The following is a 16,991-nucleotide window of genomic DNA, read 5'->3' on the forward strand; positions in this document are numbered from 1 at the left end:
CTTTCTTTTAAAAGACTTTCATGTATTTTTTTTAAATTTTACTTATTTATTTATTTTCCTTTTTGTTGCCTTTGTTGTCTTTTTATTGTTGTAGTTATTGTTGTTGTTATTGATGTCGTCATTGTTAGATAGGACTGAGAGAAATGGAGAGACACCTTCAGACCTGCTTCATGGCCTGTAAAGCGACTCCCCTGCAGGCAGGGAGCCTGGGCTCGAACCAGGATCCTTATGCCGGTCCTTGCGCTTTGCACCATGTGCGCTTAACCCACTGCCCAACTCCCTTCCCTTTCAATTTCTTTATGTCCCTACCCTAAATAAATAAATAAATAAGCTTTCATCTTAATTTTTTTTTTTCTAAGGAGTTGGGCGGTAGCGCAGTGGGTTAAGCTCAAGTGGCACAAAGAGGTATAAGGATCCCGGTTCGAGCCCCCAGCTCCACACCTGCAGGGAAATCGTTTCACAAGCGGTGAAGCAGGTCTGAGCTGAGCATTGCTCTCACCTATGTATCTTTCTTTCTTTCTTTCTTTTTTTTTTTTTTGAGAGGGGAGGGGGATATAGAGAGGGAGAGAGGCAGAGAGACATCTGCAGCCCTGCTTCACCACTCATGAAGCCTTCCTCCTGCAGATAGGGACCAGGGGCTTGAACCTGGGTCCTTGTGCACTGCAGTGTGTGTGCTTAACCAGGTGCACCACCCCCTGCCCCCAGTTCTGTTCATTTTACAGATGACATTTTACCTCAGGTTTACATTCCCAGGACGATGCAGTTAGTTAATGGCAAAGATGGAATCTGAACCAATCTTTTTGATTTCAGAACTGTATTTTCTCTGACTACCCATAGCCCTGCCCTCTATCTGCACATAATAAGTGTAATGCATGGAGTCAGTTTAAAGAATAATAGAAAATAAATGCCCATATACTTGGCACCTAGTTAACTAGACAATGTTAACTTTCCAACTTCCTAGGTTTCTCCTTAGGATGCTTCAAATTCACCTTGTTTGCTCCCCCTGTTTTATGCCATGTCTGTCATTCATTCTTTTGATTAGTTGTACCAGATAGCCCTTTGTCTTTAATCAATATGTTTTTCAGTCTAGAGAGTTTTTTTTAACTTCTGTGAAATGAAATCACACTATATATTATTTGTGATTTGCTTTATTCATTTACTATTGTGCTTATGGTATTCACTTACAAAGGTGTAGTTTACTTATTTTCACAGCTATAGTATTCCACTGTAGGAAAAGTTTTACATATGTGTATATATATCTTATGTATCTTTCATTCAGTATCTCTTTTAAAAAGTTTATCTACTTTTATTTTTCATTATTTTTATTTTTATTATTGATTTAGTAAGGATCAACAGGACTGTAGGATACAATTCCACATAATTCTCACCACCAAAGTTCCATATCCCATTCCCTCCATTGGAAGCTTTCCTGTTCTTTATCCCACTGGAAACATGGACCCAGGATCATCATAGGGTGCAGAAGGTGGAAGGTCTGGCTTCTGTAATTGCTTCTCTACTTGACATGGGCATTGGCAGGTCGATCCATACTCCCAGCCTGTTTCTTTTTTTTTTTTTTAATTTTTTAAAATATTTATTTTATTTATTTATTCCCTTTTGTTTCCCTTGTTGTTTTATTGTTGTAGTTATTATTGTTGTTGTTGTTGGATAGGACAGAGAGAAATGGAGAGAGGGAGGGGAAGACAGAGAGGAGGAAAGACAGACACCTGCAGACCTGCTTCACCGCCTGTGAAACGACTCCCCTGCAGGTGGGGAGCGGGAGTTGGAACCGGGATCCTTATGCTGGTCCTTGTGCTTTGCGCCACCTGCGCTTAGCCCGCTGCACTACAGCCCTACTCCCTCCCAGCCTGTTTCTATCTTTCCCTAGTGTGACAGGGGTCTGAGGAGGTGGGGTTCCAGGGCATATTGGTGAGGTCATCCGTCCAGTGAAGTCACATTGGCATCATGATAGCATCTGCAACTTGATGGCTGAAAAAGCATTAAGATACAAAGCAGAGGAAGTCGGGCGGTAGTGCAGTGGGTTAACTGTAGGTAGCACAAAGCACAACGACCGGCTCAAGGATCCCGGTTAGAGCCCCTGGCTCCCCACCTCCAGGGGAGTCGCTTCACAAGCAGTGAAGCAAGTCTGCAGGTGTCTATCTTTCTTTCCCCCTCTCTGTCTTCCCCTCCTCTCTCCATTTCTCTCTGTCCTATCTAAGAACGACGACATCGGTAATAACAACAATAACTACAACAACAATTAAAAAAACAAGGGCAACAAAAGGGAAAATAAATAAATAAATAAATATAAAGTAAAAAAAATATATTTTCATGCCTGAAGCACTGAGATCCCAGGTCCAATCCTTGGCATCACCGTGAGCCAGAGCTAAGCAGTGCTCTGGTCTCTCTCTGTATCCTTCCTTTTGTATAGCTCTCATTAAGTAAAATAAATAAATATATGTATTTGAACACACACATTATTGGCTAGTATAGTCATAAATAAGGAAAACTATCAAAAACTAGAAGTTAACGCTGATTGAATATTTATTTAGTACATATGGATATTGTAAAAATCCTGTCAGATCAAAATACTATATGCAGAGTCTGAGCTGGTGAAGGACTTCACTTGGATAGTGGGATACTTTGTCGTGTCTGCAACTCAGTTTGGAGATCCAACCCACATGCACCAGAATGAGAGACAGAGACAGACAGAACAGTTTGATGCTGGAGAGTCGGGATTCTTGGGATTCGCATGCTTTTTCACTGCGCCACCTCCTGGCTGCTGATGTATAGTCTTTTTTTCCCCCTTAAGTGACGTTCTTTCCTTCCTTCCTGCCTACCTTTATTTTTTGTTTTGTAAAAAACTGTTATTGTACTTCATCTATCCACTTAAAATTAGTGTGTAGGGGACAATGGTGGTACACCTGATTGAGCACATATGTTATAGTCACAAGGACCTGGGTTCAAGACCCTGGCCCCGGGTGGGGGTAGATAGCATAATGGCTATGCAAACAGACTCTCATGCTTGAGGCTCAGTCAAGTCCCAGGTTCAATCCCCCACTCCCCCACTCCACCATAAGCCAGAGCTGAACAGTGCTCTGGTAAAAAATAAATAAATAAATAAATAAATAAATAAATAAATAAAAAACCTTGCCTCCCCCCACCCCCCTGCATGGGGAAATCTTTGGGAGTGGTGAAACAGTGCTGCAGGTGTCCCTGTCTATCTCCCCCTTCCCTCTAGATTTCTGGCTGTCTCTGTTCAATAAGTAAAGATAATAATTTTGAAAAATTAGTGTGCTATTTAAGATTACTTATATTGGGGGCCAAAGGTTGGCTCATCTAGTAGAATGCACACATTCACCATATTCATGTGGACCTGGGTTCAAGTCACCGGTCTCACCTGCACATCTCAATCTCTTTACCTTCCTTTCTTCCTTTTTTTTTTTTCTTCTCCTCTTTTAGATTTGTTTTTTTATGAGAGGGCTCATGCTTGAGAGTCCAGCACATTACCCATTTTGCACTTCTCTCTATTAGACTTCTCTCTCATCCTCCATCAAAAAGAAAAGCCCAGGAGGTGGTACAGTGGATAGAGTATTGTACTCTTCAGAATGAGGTTTGGAGTTCGATTCCCAGCATCACATACACCAGCCAGAGTGATGCTCTAGTCTCCTTTCTCTCTCTCTCTCACATAAATAAGTACGTAGATAAATGAAATGAAAAGCTTTTATGACAAGCTTTTAATGACAAGCATAGTGGTTATGCAACAAACCTTCATGCCTGAGCCTCCAAGATCCCAGATTCAATCCGTGGCACCATCATAAACCAGAACTGAGCAGTGCAGTGGATAAAAATGAATGCTTGTTTTCCTGACAGCATCAGCATTATTGTCACCCTTGATTATCTTTAGAAGAAATACTGTATACAATTGGCCAAGAGATATATTGATCAAATATATATATACATATATAATATCAACTAAAGAACAATTATTGTTCCTATGACAACCTTTCTTTAAAATTAAATTCCCATCCCCATCAAGATCCCAAGCACATTTTTTAGGAGAATAGAAAAAAGGCTACAAATGTTTATCTGGAACCAGAAAAGACCTAGAATTGCCTAAAGAATCTTAAGAAAAAAGAACAGAACTGGAAGCATCACACTCCCAGATCTCAAACTGTATTATAGGGCCATTGTCATCAAAACTGCTTGGTACTGGAACATGAACAGACACACTGACCAGTGGAATAGAATTGAGAGCCCAGAAGTGAGGCCCCACACCTATGGACATCTAATCTTTGACAAAGGGGCCCAGACTATTACATGGGTAAAGCAGAGTCTCTTCAACAAATGGTGTTGGAAACAATGGGTTGAAACATGCAGAAGAATGAAACTCAACCACTGTATTTCACCAAATACAAAAGTAAATTCCAAGTGGATCAAGGACTTGGATGTTAGACCACAAACTATCAAATACTTAGAGGAAAATATTGGCAGAACTCTTTTCCGCATAAATTTTAAAGACATTTTCAATGAAATGAATCCAATTACAAAGAAGACTAAGGCAAGTATAAACCTATGGGACTACATCAAATTAAAAAGCTTCTTCACAGCAAAAGAAACCACTACCCAAACCAAGAGACCCCTCACAGAATGGGAGAAGATCTTTACATGCCATACATCAGATAAGAGTTTAATAACCAACATATATAAAGAGCTTGCCAGACTCAACAACAAGACAACAAATAACCCCATCCAAAAATGTGGGGAGGACATGGACAGAATATTCACCACAGAAGAGATCCAAAAGGCCGAGAAACACATGAAAAAATGCTCCAAGTCTCTGATTGTCAGAGAAATGCAAATCAAGACAACAATGAGATATCACTTCACTCCTGTGAGAATGTCATACATCAGAAAAGGTAACAGCAGCAAATGCTGGAGAGGGTGTGGGGTCAAAGGAACCCTCCTGCACTGCTGGTGGGAATGTCAATTGGTCCAACCTCTGTGGAGAACAGTCTGGAGAACTCTCAGAAGGCTAGAAATGGACCTACCCTATGACCCTGCAATTCCTCTCCTAGGGATATATCCTAAGGAACCCAACACATCCATCCAAAAAGATCTGTGTACACATATGTTCTTGGCAGCACAATTTGTAATAGCCAAAACCTGGAAGCAACCCAGGTGTCCAACAACAGATGAGTGGCTGAGCAGGTTGTGGTCTATATACACAATGGAATACTACTCAGCTGTAAAAAATGGTGACTTCAGCCGATCTTGGATGGACCTTGAAAAAAATCATGTTGAGTGAAATAAGTCAGAAACAGAAGGATGAATATGGGATGATCTCACTCTCAGGCAGAAGTTGAAAAACAAGATCAGAAAAGAAAACACAAGTCGAACCTGAAATGGAATTGGAGTATTACACCAAAGTAAAAGACTCTGGGGTGGGTGGGTGGGTGGGTGGGGAGAATACAGGTCCATGAAGGATGATAAATGACCTAGTGGGGGTTATATTATTAAATGGGAAACTGGGGAATGTTATGCATGTACAAACTATTGTATTTGCTGTTGAATGTAAAACATTAATTCCCCAATAAATAAATAAATAAATAAATAAATAAAAGAAAAAATTAAATTCCTTTTTTTAAAAAAAGTTTCCTCATGTCTTTTTAAATTTTTTATTTATTAATAAGAAAGATAGGAGAGTGGCCAGGTGGTGGCACACCTGGTTGAGTGCACATGTTACAATGTGCCCCCCACCTATGGGGGCAAAGCTTTGCAAATGGTGAAGCAGGGATGCAGGTATTTCTCTGTCTCTCTCCCTCTCGATTTCTAGTAGTCTCTATCCAATAAATAAATAAATATTCTTAAAAAATAAGAGAAAGAACCAGACATTATTCTGGTACATGTGCTGCCAGGTATTGAACCTGGTACCTCAATAATAACAGTAACAGTAATAACGACTACAACAAGGGCAACAAAATGGGGAAAATGGTCTCCAGGAGCAGTGGATTCATAGTGCAGGCACCAAGCCCCAGTAATATCCCTTGAGGCAAAAAAAAAAAAAAAGAAAAAGAAATATATATATAGGATAAAACAAAAAACAAAAGTGAAGGGTGGGAAGGTGGGGCACTTCTGCTTCTGTTTCTGTTTCTGACCCCCTTTACTCCACCCTGTAACCACCTCCTCCAGCACCCAGCATCCTGGTGGTCTCTTTCTTTTCCTGCTCAGACTCTTTTCTTTCCCCCAGAACTTCCCCTTGCTCTACTAACCTCCCCCTCACCCACAGTCCTCAGCTCCCACCCCAACCTTCTGCCTTGGAGGATGTAAACCAAAGCCCAGGTGTGATACTGAGAACTCTCCCTCCTGGGTTCTTATCTCATCCTGCCTCTTCATGCCTCCTAGGAAATGCAACTCTAGGGTTCAGGGGCACTAGAGATTGTAGTTTCATGTCCAAGTGGAATTCCAGGAAATAAACACATAGACACAGCATCAGATTTTATTATTGGCAAACTGAGGTCAGATAGTTGACTGGGTGAGTTAGTTCTCTGAGAGAGGTGAGTTGTGGTTGGTGAGGATTTAAGAGGTGACACAGAAAAGAAACCAATCCTGATAAGATGGAGGTGAGGGGAATAATGGGAGCACTGAATGAAGAAGGGAGTTGGGGGGGGGCAGGTGAGTGGCTGAGGCCTAGGGGCAGTCATTCCTCAGGAGAGGAGGCAAGAGCAAAAGGCAAATAGGGCTGGGGAGATGGATGGTGCCCAGGACTTCCAGGAGGGGCTGCTGACTGTCAGCTTCATTTTCGCACACCCAGTGCCAAGGTAATGATAAAACCCAGAACAAGAACAAACATGGCAACTGAGAGCAGCACTGTTATAACCACCATGCCTCCTGTCCGGGCCATTCCCAGTCCAATGGAGTCCACCTTTCTTCCTGTCAGAGAAAGAGGGAGGATTTGTGAGCAAGCAGGAAATATGTCCACCATTCTGCCTGTGCATTTATCCAATAATTTATCCAGCCAACCAGATCAACTAAGGGGTCTACATACCCTTCAAAAAGCTAGTGGTGGAGGGAATAGTTTGTCTTTTTTTTTTTTTTTTTGATGTTTTATTTATTTATTACCAGAGCTCAGCTCTGATTTATGGTGGTGCGGGGGACTGAATCTGGGACTTTGGAACCTCAGGCACAAGAGTCTTTTTGCATAACCGTCATGTTATCTACCCCCACTCAAGTGAATAGTTTTGTGGGTAGAGTACAGGACTTACATATCTGTCTTCTGAGTTCAATTCTCAGCACTGCATGTGTGGGAATGGTGTTCTGGCTTCTTCCTCTCTCTGTCTCTCTGATAGGAAACTCTACCTACTTATCTTATATTCAGTAAGTAAAACACAATTGTTTAAGACTTTCATCAAATAAACCTTTATGAAGCATCTCCTGTACAGCTCACGGAGGATACAGAAATCAACCAAGCATGATTTCTACCCTCAAAGCAACCTTTAGTGAAGGCAGATGAATCAACAGACAGGGGAATGCTGGGGTTCTGTGCTAGCAGAAAGGTAAGCAAAGAAAAGAGACAAACTGTAGGAGGAGGGCTAGCTGGAGGTGTGGGAGGGGCTGGGGGAACTGTAGGGGACTCCTTAACATGTTAGGGGGGCCCTGGCAGTAGCGCAGCAGGTTGAGCACACATGGCGCAAAACACAAGGGCCGGCTTAAGGACCCCGGTTCAAGTCTCCAGCTCCCCACCTGCAGGGGGGCTGCTTCACAAGTGGTGAAGCAGGTCTGCAGGTGTCTATCTTTCTCTCCCGCTCTCTGTCTTCCCCTTCTCTCTCAATTTCTCTCTGTCCTATCCAACAACAACAGCAATAACAAAACAATAATAACAATGACAATAATAAACAACAGGGCAACAAAAGGGAAAAATAGCCTCTAGGAGCAGTGGGTCTGTAGTGCAGGCACCGAGCCCCAGCAATAACCCTGGAAGCAAAAAAAAAGATGTTACTTACGAGGAAGCGTGGACATTGGAATCTCTCTACTGGACTCAGTGGATGCCCCCTTCATCACTATGTAAGAAATGCTTTCATTGAGGGGCGGGGTGTTAGTGAAGGATGTGTAAGAGAGAATTCTCAATGAGTACCTGGACTTGGGGGGTTGGCCCCAGGCTTCCTTCTCATAGCTGTGCCTCCCTAGCCCCAAAGTGACCCGTTCTTGATCTTTGGTGGTGTCCTCATTCTTCATAGTGTGTTTCCCACATTCTACCACCACCCCAGGTCAAAACCCAGCTCCCTCTGTTTCTGTTCCCACAACCCACAGGTGCCCAGGCTTGAATCTGATACTTACTAGTACTTGGTTCCTGGCACAAGGTTGGTCACCTGGTATGCACTGAGTCGGGTGACTGTGAATCCAGCCCCACTGTCCACCACACTCACCAGGTCCCTGCGCCCACGACATGGAGGTACCACAAAGCTAGACCTCACCACTGTGCAGAAAGTTGGGGGAGTCGATCAGGTTTCTGGAGGCCTCAGGGAGAAGAACCAACATTTAGAGTGCAGGTACTTCAGGAGGAAAAACGATACTGGAGGCATCCTGATAAAGGGTCTCTGGAGCAAGGACAAGGCCTTAGGAAGGGGTGACCAACCTTTGCTGTCATTGGCTCTCCGAACCATCAGGGTGGCATTGCCCCCTGTGAGGTGACATGGTGGCAATGCAACCAGGAGACTCTCCGTGAGTGCCGGGGACAGCAGACCAGGGACACTTGAGATGTTAAAGTCGGCTGAGGGGTCAGGAAGGAGTTGAAGGCAGGAATCAGGTCCCTCCCATTAATCTCAAATTGGGCACATTTCAAGCGTTGCTGAGTCCTCTTTCCCGCCACTCAGCAGAACCCTTGATATATGCCAGACCTTTTATAGGTCTGACCACCAGGGGGCAGGCTTAGGCTGCAGAAGCTGAATATCCCACCAAGTCACCAGCCTCTGTCGTCAGGAAAGCGCAATGCCCAATTGACACACCACAGCCTGGGTCCCATCCCTACACCTCTCTACCTCCTGGAAGAGGACCAGGAGTGTGTCCTGAGCCCAGTGACTGATGCTTGGTTCCTGCCATCACTAAACCCCACCACCCTTCACTGTCCTGACCAGCTCCTCTTTGAGAAGCCTAGAGGGAATAGAACCCTTTCTCCTTTTCCTGTCCCTCCCACACACCCCGGACACACACAGAGCATAGACCTGCAGTCCCAGGTGCCAGGACAGCCAGCAGAATCAGGATCAAGGGAAGCAGCAGGGGTGCCATAGCTGGAACCAGAACAGGTGCTGGCAGGCTGTGGTTTCCTGAGGCAAGTGAGGCCCTGCCCCTGGGGTGGCTGATTTTGTCCTGAGGGGTGGGAGGGGCTGTAGGGAATCTTGTCCAACCTGCCCTTTGGGCCCTGTCATCTCTGGGGAGCCCCCAGACTGGTTTTGCAGGCTGGGTAGCTGGCCCTCTGGCCAGGAGGGAATTTACCCCTGCTGGATCTCAGTGACTGAGCTGCAGAGAGGCAGGGTAACTAAGAGGTGGTGGTGGTGGTGGTGGAAATCAGCCCTTCTTCTGGGGCTCCCATGTGTAAGTGCTTGAACGTTTCTGTCTGCACATGGCTCTGGAGCTGAGTCCATGGGGAAATGCTCTGCCCAGGTGGGGACAGAGGTCTTCCTGGAAGTGCACTGCAGCAAGGTCTGAGGCTGCCCTGGTGTGCAGAGAGAGGACAGTAATCCTGAGGAGCTCCAGAAAGGGTCTTGGTTAGGCAAGATTGGGAGAGGACCTAGGGGATGGTACAGTAGAAGAGTAAAGGACTTGCAAGCTATTGCCAGAGTGATGCTCTGATTCTCTCTCCTTAATTAATACATTTATCATTGGGTGGAGGAGATAGTGTAATGGTTATGCAAAAAGACTTTCATGCCAGAGGTTCTAAAGTCCCAGGATCAAAACTCATCCCCTTGCCTCCCCCACAGTCCCACCATATGCAGTTCTCTGGAAGAAAATAGATAGATAGACAGACAGACAGACAGACAGACTAGATAGATAGACAGACAGGAAGGACGGACTGGCAAAATAGTATGGTGCTTTGCCAAATTTCTGGTGCCTCAGGCTTGAGAGTCTGTTTGCAATCTCCCTGGACATTGTCACCTAAATTTCCCAATCTGTTTGTATCAGTTGTTTCTCTCTCTCTCTCTCTTTTAAATTATTTTATTTTATTTATTATTGGATATATAGAGAGAAATTGAGAGGGGAAGGGGAGTTAGAGAGGGAGAGAGACAGTGGTCCAGGAGATGGCACATTGGATAAAGCACTGACTCTCCGGGAGTCGGGCAGTAGCACAGTGGGTTAAGTGCACATGGCGCGAAGCGAAAGGACCAGTGTAAGGATCCTGGTTCAAGTTCCCGGCTCCCCACCTGCAGGGGAGTTGCTTCACAGGTGGTGAAGCAGGTCTGCAGGTGTCTATCTTTCTCTGCCCTTTCTCTCTTCCCCTCCTCTCTCCATTTCTCCCTGTCCTATCTAACAACGATGACGTAAATAACAACAACAATAATAACTACAACAACCATAAAAATCAATAAGGGCGACAAAAGGGGTAATTAATTAATTAATTAATTAAATTTTTAAAAAATCACTGACTCTCTAGCATGAGTTCCTGAGTTCAATCCCTGGCAGCACATGTACCAGAGTGAAACCTGGTTCTTTTTCTCCTCCTAGCTTTCTCATTAATAAATAAATTCTTTTTTAATTTTTTTTTTTTTTTGTCTCTAGGGTTATTGCTGGGTCTCAGTGCCTGCACTATAAGTCCACTGCTCCTGGAGGCTATTTTTTCCCTTTTGTTGCCCTTGTTGTTTATTATTGTAGTTATTATTTTTGTTGTTGTTGTTGCTGTTATTGTTGCTGGATAGGACAGAGAGAAATGGAGAGAGGAGGGGAAGACAGAGAGGGGGAGAGAAAGATAGACACCTGCAGACCTGCTTCACTGCCTGTGAAACGACCCCTCTCTGCAGGTGGGGAGCCGGAGGCTTGAACCAGGATCCTTAAGCCAGTCCTTGTGCTTCGTGCCATGTGCGCTTAACCTGCTGTGCTACCGCCCGGCCCGGCGCCCGATAAATAAAATCTTAAAGAGAGACATCTGCAGTCCTGCTTCACCACTCATGAAACTTTCTCCCTGCAGGTAGGGACCAGGGGCTTGAACCCAGGTCTTTGTGCACTGTAATGTGAACACTAAACCAGGTGTGCCACTGTCTGGACCTTCAGTTGTCTCTTAGTGAATAATACCATACCTCAAAACTGATGGAAGCATTTGGTGCTGCGGTCTCTTTCACACACACACTCTCTCTGCTTCTTTACTTTCTCAGTCTTTATCTAAAACAAGCAAACAAACAAACCAAAATGAATATATCATTGTAATAAGTACATTTTTATTTATTTTATTTTTAATTATTTCATTTATGGGGGCTGGGCAGTAGTGCAGTGGGTTAAGTGCACTTGGTACAAAGAGCAAGGACTGGCATAAGGATCCCAGTTCGAGCCCCCGCCTCCCCCCTGCAGAGTGGTCATTTCATGGGTGGTGAAGCAGGTCTGTAGGCGTCTACCTTTCTCTCCCCCTCTCTGTCTTCCCCTCCTCTCTCCATTTCTCTCTGTCCTATCCAACAACAACGACAACAATAATAACTACAACAATAAGGGTAAAACAAGGGCAACAAAATGGGAAAAATGGCCTCCAGGAGCAGTGGATTTGTAGTGAAGGCACCAAGCCCCAGCGATAACCCTGGAGGCAAAAAAGAAAAAAAAGAGGAAAAAAATGAAATTATTTAATTTATTACATATGAAAGAAAGATAGTTTCACAAGAGACAGAGGTAAGCCAGAGCATCAGTCTGGTATATGAGGTGCTAGGGACAGAACTGGGAAGTTCAGGCATGTAAGTCCAGTACTCTATCAGCTGAATGATCTGCTTGACTGCTTATTTGATTAAGAAAAGATTTATTTGGGAGGCGGGCGGTGGCGCTGTGAGTTAAGTGCATGTGGCCAAAGTGCAAGGACCGGCGTAAGGATCCCGGTTCAAGCCTCCAGCTCCCCACCTGCAGGGGAGTCGCTTCACAGGCAGTGAAGCAGGTCTGCAGGTGTCTATCTTTCTCTCCCCCTCTCTGTCTTCCCCTCCTCTCTCCATTTCTCTCTGTCCTATCTAACAATGGCAACATCAATAACAACAACAATAGTAACTGCAACAAGGAAAAACAAGAGCAACAAAAGAGAAAGTAAATAAATATTTTTAAAAATTTAAAATATTTATTTATTCATTTATACATGCTAGGCAATAGACTTTTTAAAAAAGATTTTTGTATTTATTTATTTATTTTACCTTTTGTTGCCCTTGTTGTTGTTCATTGTTGTTGTAGTTATTATTGCTGTTGATATTGACGTCTTCGTTGTTGGACAGGACAGAGAGAAATGGAGAGAGGAGGGGAAGACAGAGAGGGGGAGAGAAAGATAGACACCTGCAGACCTGCTTCACCGCCTGTGAAGCGACTCTCCTGCAGGTGGGGAGTCAGGGGCTCGAACAGGGATCCTTACGACAGTCCTTTCGTTTCACGCCACGTGCGATTAACCTGCTGCGATACCACTTGACTCCTGCGATATACTTCTTAAAAAATTATATTTATTTATTAATTTATTGATAGACTGATTGTGGGAGCTCTCACTGCCTAGGTAAGTCTGTCAGCATGTAAATAAAGGCCCTCCTCTCTCTGTCTTTCTCTCTCTCTCTCTCTCTCTCTTTGCCTAACATGAATGTTCTCAATTTTCCTAAATAAAGTTTAAAATTCCTGAAGAAAAAAAAAAAGAAATTGAGAGGGGAGAGAGAGAGAGACAGACACCTGCAAGCCCTGCTTCACCACTCATGAAGCTTACCCCTGCAGGTGGGGACTAGGGTCTTAAACCTGGGTCCTTGTGCATTGTAATGTGGCATTTAGCCACAGGTGCACCACCGCCTCGTCCCCATCATGCGACATACTCTACCACTGAACTACCTCTCTGGCCCAAAGGTTCCAATTCTTGGTATCTATTGAGGTCTAAGCATTGGTGTCCTGGGAGAAGCAGAGAGTTATCATGTCATAGTGTATGCCAATTCCTCTGTACAGTGGAATAGAGGGATCTCAGGGAGACCTCCAGGAGAATGTGGAGCAGTGAGCACCAGACCAGTCCAGTGAGGGTGCAGGGGAGGAGCACCTCAGCCTTGGCCAGCATCCAGAGACCTGGTCATTAAACCGATTTTTAAAGCCAGATTATGTTATCTCCCCAGCCTTGAAACTGATCTTGATCAGTTTCCCACTCAGTGGGTCTGAGGTGAAGTCTGAAATTCTGCCTTCCTTCCTTCCTTCCCTCCCTTTTTTTTTGCCTTCGGGTTATCGCTGGGCCTTGCTGCCTGCACTACAAATCCACTACTCCGGGAGGTTATTTTTTCCCTTTTGTTGCCCTTGTTATTTGTTGTTGTTATTATTATTATTGTTGTCATTGGATAGGACAGAGAGAAATGGAGAGAGGAGGGGAAGACAGAAAGTGGGAGAGAAAGATAGACACCTGAAGACCTGCTTCACTACTTGTGAAGCGACTTCCCTGCAGGTGGGGAGCAAGGACTCAAACCAAGTTTCCTTGTGTCAGTCTTTGTGCTTCGCACCATAGGAGATTAATCTGCTGCGCTACCACCAGCCCCTTCTTCTTCTTCTCCTTCTTCTTCTTCTTTTTTTTTAAATTTTTTAAAATATTTATTTTATTTGTTTATTCCCTTTTGTTGCCCTTGTTTTATTGTTGTAGTTATTATTGTAGTTGTCGTTGTTGGATAGGACAGAGAGAAATGGAGAGAGGAGGGGAAGACAGAGAGGAGGAGAGAAAGATAGACACCTGCAGACCTGCTTCACCGCCTGTGAAGCGACTCCCCTGCAGGTGGGGAGCTGGGGGTTCGAACCGGGATCCTTATGCCGGTCCTTGTGCTTTGCGCCACCTGCGCTTAACCCGCTGCGCTACAGCCCGACTCCCCTTCTTCTTCTTCTTCTTCTTCTTCTTCTTCTTCTTCTTCTTCTTCTTCTTCTTCTTCTTCTTCTTCTTCTTCTTCTTCTTCTTCTTAGATTTTTATTTATTTATTTATGAGAAAGATAGGGGGAGAGAGAGAGAGAAAGAGCCAGACATCACTCTGGTACATGTGCTGCCAGGGATTGAACTCAGGACCTCATGCTTGAGAGTCTAGTGCCTTAGCCACTGCGCCACCTCCTGGATCACCTTCTCCTCCTCCTCCTCCCCCCTCCCCTCCCCCTCCCCCTCCCCCTTCTTCTTCCTCTTCCTCCTCCTCTTCTTCTTCTTCCTCTTCCTCTTTTTCTTCTTCTTCTTCCTCTTTTTCTTTTTTTCTTTTTTTGCCTCCAGGATTATTGCTGAGCTCAGTGCCTGCACTATGAACCCACTGTTCCTGGAGGCCATTTTTTCTCTTTTGTTGCCCTTGTCGTTATTATTGTTGTTGTTATTTTTGTCATTGTTGTTGGATAGGACAGAAAGAAATGGAGAAAGGAAGGGAAGACAGAGAGGGGGAGAGAAAGATAGACACCTGCAGACCTGCTTCACTGCCTGTGAGTCGACCCCCCTGTAGGTAGGGAGGCAGCGGCTCGAACCGGGATCCTTATGCCGGTCCTTGTGCTGTGTGCCATGTGTGCTTAACCCACTGTGCTACCACCCGGCCCTTTCTTCCTTCCTTCCCTTCTTTTCTTTTTTTTTTTTACAGTATAGTCCTGGCTTATAGTGGTGCTGAGAACTGAACCTGGGACTCAGAACTCTTTAAAGTCTTTTGTATAATCATTATGCTATCTTCCCAGCTCAAATTCTGCATTTCTAATACACTTCCAGGTAAAACTAATTGCTGCTAGACTGAGAACCCACATTTTAAATTGCCAGATGTGGGGAGTCGGGCGGTGGCCCAATGGGTTAAGTGTGTGGCACAAAGCACAAGGACCGGCGAAAGGATCCCGGTTCAAGCCCCCGGCTCCCCACCTGTAGGGGAGTTGCTTCACAAGTGGTGAAGCAAGTGTGCAGGTGTCTATCTTTCTCTCCCCCTCTCTGTCTTCCCCTCCTCTCTCCATTTCTCTCTGTCCTATCCAACAACCACATTAAGAACTACAACAATAAAAAACAACAAGGATAACAAAAGGGAATATATATATATATATATATATATTTTTTTTTTTTTTACCAGAGCACTGCTCAGCTCTGGCTTATGGTGGTGCAGGGGATTGAACTTGGGACTTTGGAGCCTCAGGTACAAGTGTCTCTTTGCATAACCATTATGCTATCTCCGCCTGTCCAATAAATATTTTTTAAAATTGCCAGATATTGTATATTACAGCCCCCAACACACACACACACACACACACACACACACACACACACACACACACACACACCACTGAATTCTTTGATGGAAATAGGGACAAGTGTTTTCCCCAGTCCCCCAGGACAGGATGCCTTGGGTGGAGAGTTGAATTCTGCTTTTCCTTCACCTGAACCTTTGTCCCCTTTTAGATCAGCTCCTCTCATCATTCTACAAATTGACAGAGGACCTTGAGAACTTAGGAGTGAGGCAACAGATAGGATGCTAGGGGTTCTTCTTGGTGCTTCTCAAATCCCAACACTAACATGGAAGGAGGTTTACATTTGGATTTAGGCATAAACCAGGAAGCAGATAGGAGAAATTGGGTGTCTTGCAGAGTGGGTTGTTTTGTACATCCCTATCTGAAATTTTTAAGAGTGGGACAGAATGGGGTAAGGGAGGGCAGACCTGATCAGACTTTAAAGGGATAAGAGGGCTCTGTGCCTTTAAGTCCTCCCTTTTCTCTCCAGTCACCCCCCCCCCCTTCTTCACTCTTGGCCCTCCCCAGGTTTCTGGAGGAGCTGAGAGTTGTGTCTTCTCCCTGCCCTGCCGAGCTGCTCACTGGCTGCTCTGGAGGCTGTGCTTTGCAATCTCCATGGAAACCATTAGTTGCTAAGCAACTGGAGCATCATCTGTGCTGAGCTCTCGCATCTAATTATCCCATCACAGCGGCTGAGAAGGGTTTGGGGAGCTAAGAGGAGGGGGAGGCCAAGCACAGGAGCAAGAGGATAACTCTTTTAGCAGAGCAGATTCATTGACAACACTGAAGTCATTTAAAGCCACAGCACCCTGTTCCTCTGGAGAATTTCCTGATGGCTTAGAGGAAGGGAGCCAGGACCAGAAATCCTGGAGTCTTTCTATTGGACCCACTGTTTCTAGGCTGTCTTCTACTTGGATCCTCAATTCTAAACTCTCTCAAGTTCCCCTTCCTGCTTCCTTCCTTCCAACTCCTCTATTCAAGTCAACAGACATTTATTAAGTACCAGGTATGACCTTGGAAATGTGCTAAGCACCAGGGATACAAAGGTAAGATAAGTTTCTGCCCACAAGGAGCTCCTAATTTCTCTATTCTGTCCAAATTAAATTGCCCCTAAGACAGACTTACTCTTTCTGGACTATGTTATTATTATTTTTTTACTGGACTGTGGTAATGTTGCTGCCCAAAGAGCACTAAACCCAGGTCTGCTTAATATACTGTCAGTTCTCAGTCAATTAGAAAAGCATGTCCCGGGGCCGGGCAGTAGTGCACAGGGTTAAGCGCACAAGGCATGAGGCTCAAGGACCAGATAAGGATCCCGGTTCCAACTCCCAGCTCCCCACCTGTGTATGTGTGGGGGTGCTAACTTCACAAGCGGTGAAGCAGGTCTACAGGTGTCTATCTTTCTCTTCCCCTCTCTGTCTTCCCCTCCTCTCTTGATTTCTCTGTCCTAATCAACAACAACAGCAATAAAATAGAAAAATGCTCTCCAGGAACAGAGCAAGTGCAACAATAACCCTGGAGGCAAAGAAAGAAAGGAAGGAAGGAAGGAAGGAAGGAAGGAAGGAAGGAAGGAAGGTAGAAAAGGAAAGGAAAAAGAA

General features: G+C 44.7%; 2 protein-coding genes across 3 annotated transcripts in view; one reads left to right on the top strand and one right to left on the bottom strand.

Annotated features, from left to right (window-relative positions):
• RPS25 (ribosomal protein S25) overlaps window positions 1-16,991 on the top strand; it is a 303,551-nt gene that overhangs the window by 37,441 nt on the left and 249,119 nt on the right. The window lies entirely within an intron of this gene.
• The window catches only part of UPK2 (uroplakin 2), a 41,474-nt gene continuing 30,965 nt past the window's right edge, over window positions 6,483-16,991 (bottom strand). The window contains exons 1-5 of one of the 2 annotated variants that reach the window (XM_007523600.3): window positions 9,219-9,972; window positions 8,633-8,767; window positions 8,335-8,473; window positions 8,001-8,071; window positions 6,483-6,930 (exon numbers count right to left, since the gene is read on the bottom strand). In XM_007523600.3, the coding sequence (XP_007523662.1) occupies window positions 6,794-6,930; window positions 8,001-8,071; window positions 8,335-8,473; window positions 8,633-8,767; window positions 9,219-9,282 (546 nt within the window). In that variant the 5' untranslated portion in view covers window positions 9,283-9,972 and the 3' untranslated portion in view covers window positions 6,483-6,793. Of the gene's footprint in view, window positions 6,931-8,000; window positions 8,072-8,334; window positions 8,474-8,632; window positions 8,768-9,218; window positions 9,973-16,991 lie in introns of those variants that run through there. The other variant, XR_009546759.1, reaches the window with a different exon arrangement.

Source organism: Erinaceus europaeus, chromosome 20 (assembly GCF_950295315.1).
Source record: "Erinaceus europaeus chromosome 20, mEriEur2.1, whole genome shotgun sequence".
In the NCBI taxonomy this organism is placed as follows: Eukaryota; Metazoa; Chordata; class Mammalia; order Eulipotyphla; family Erinaceidae; genus Erinaceus; species Erinaceus europaeus.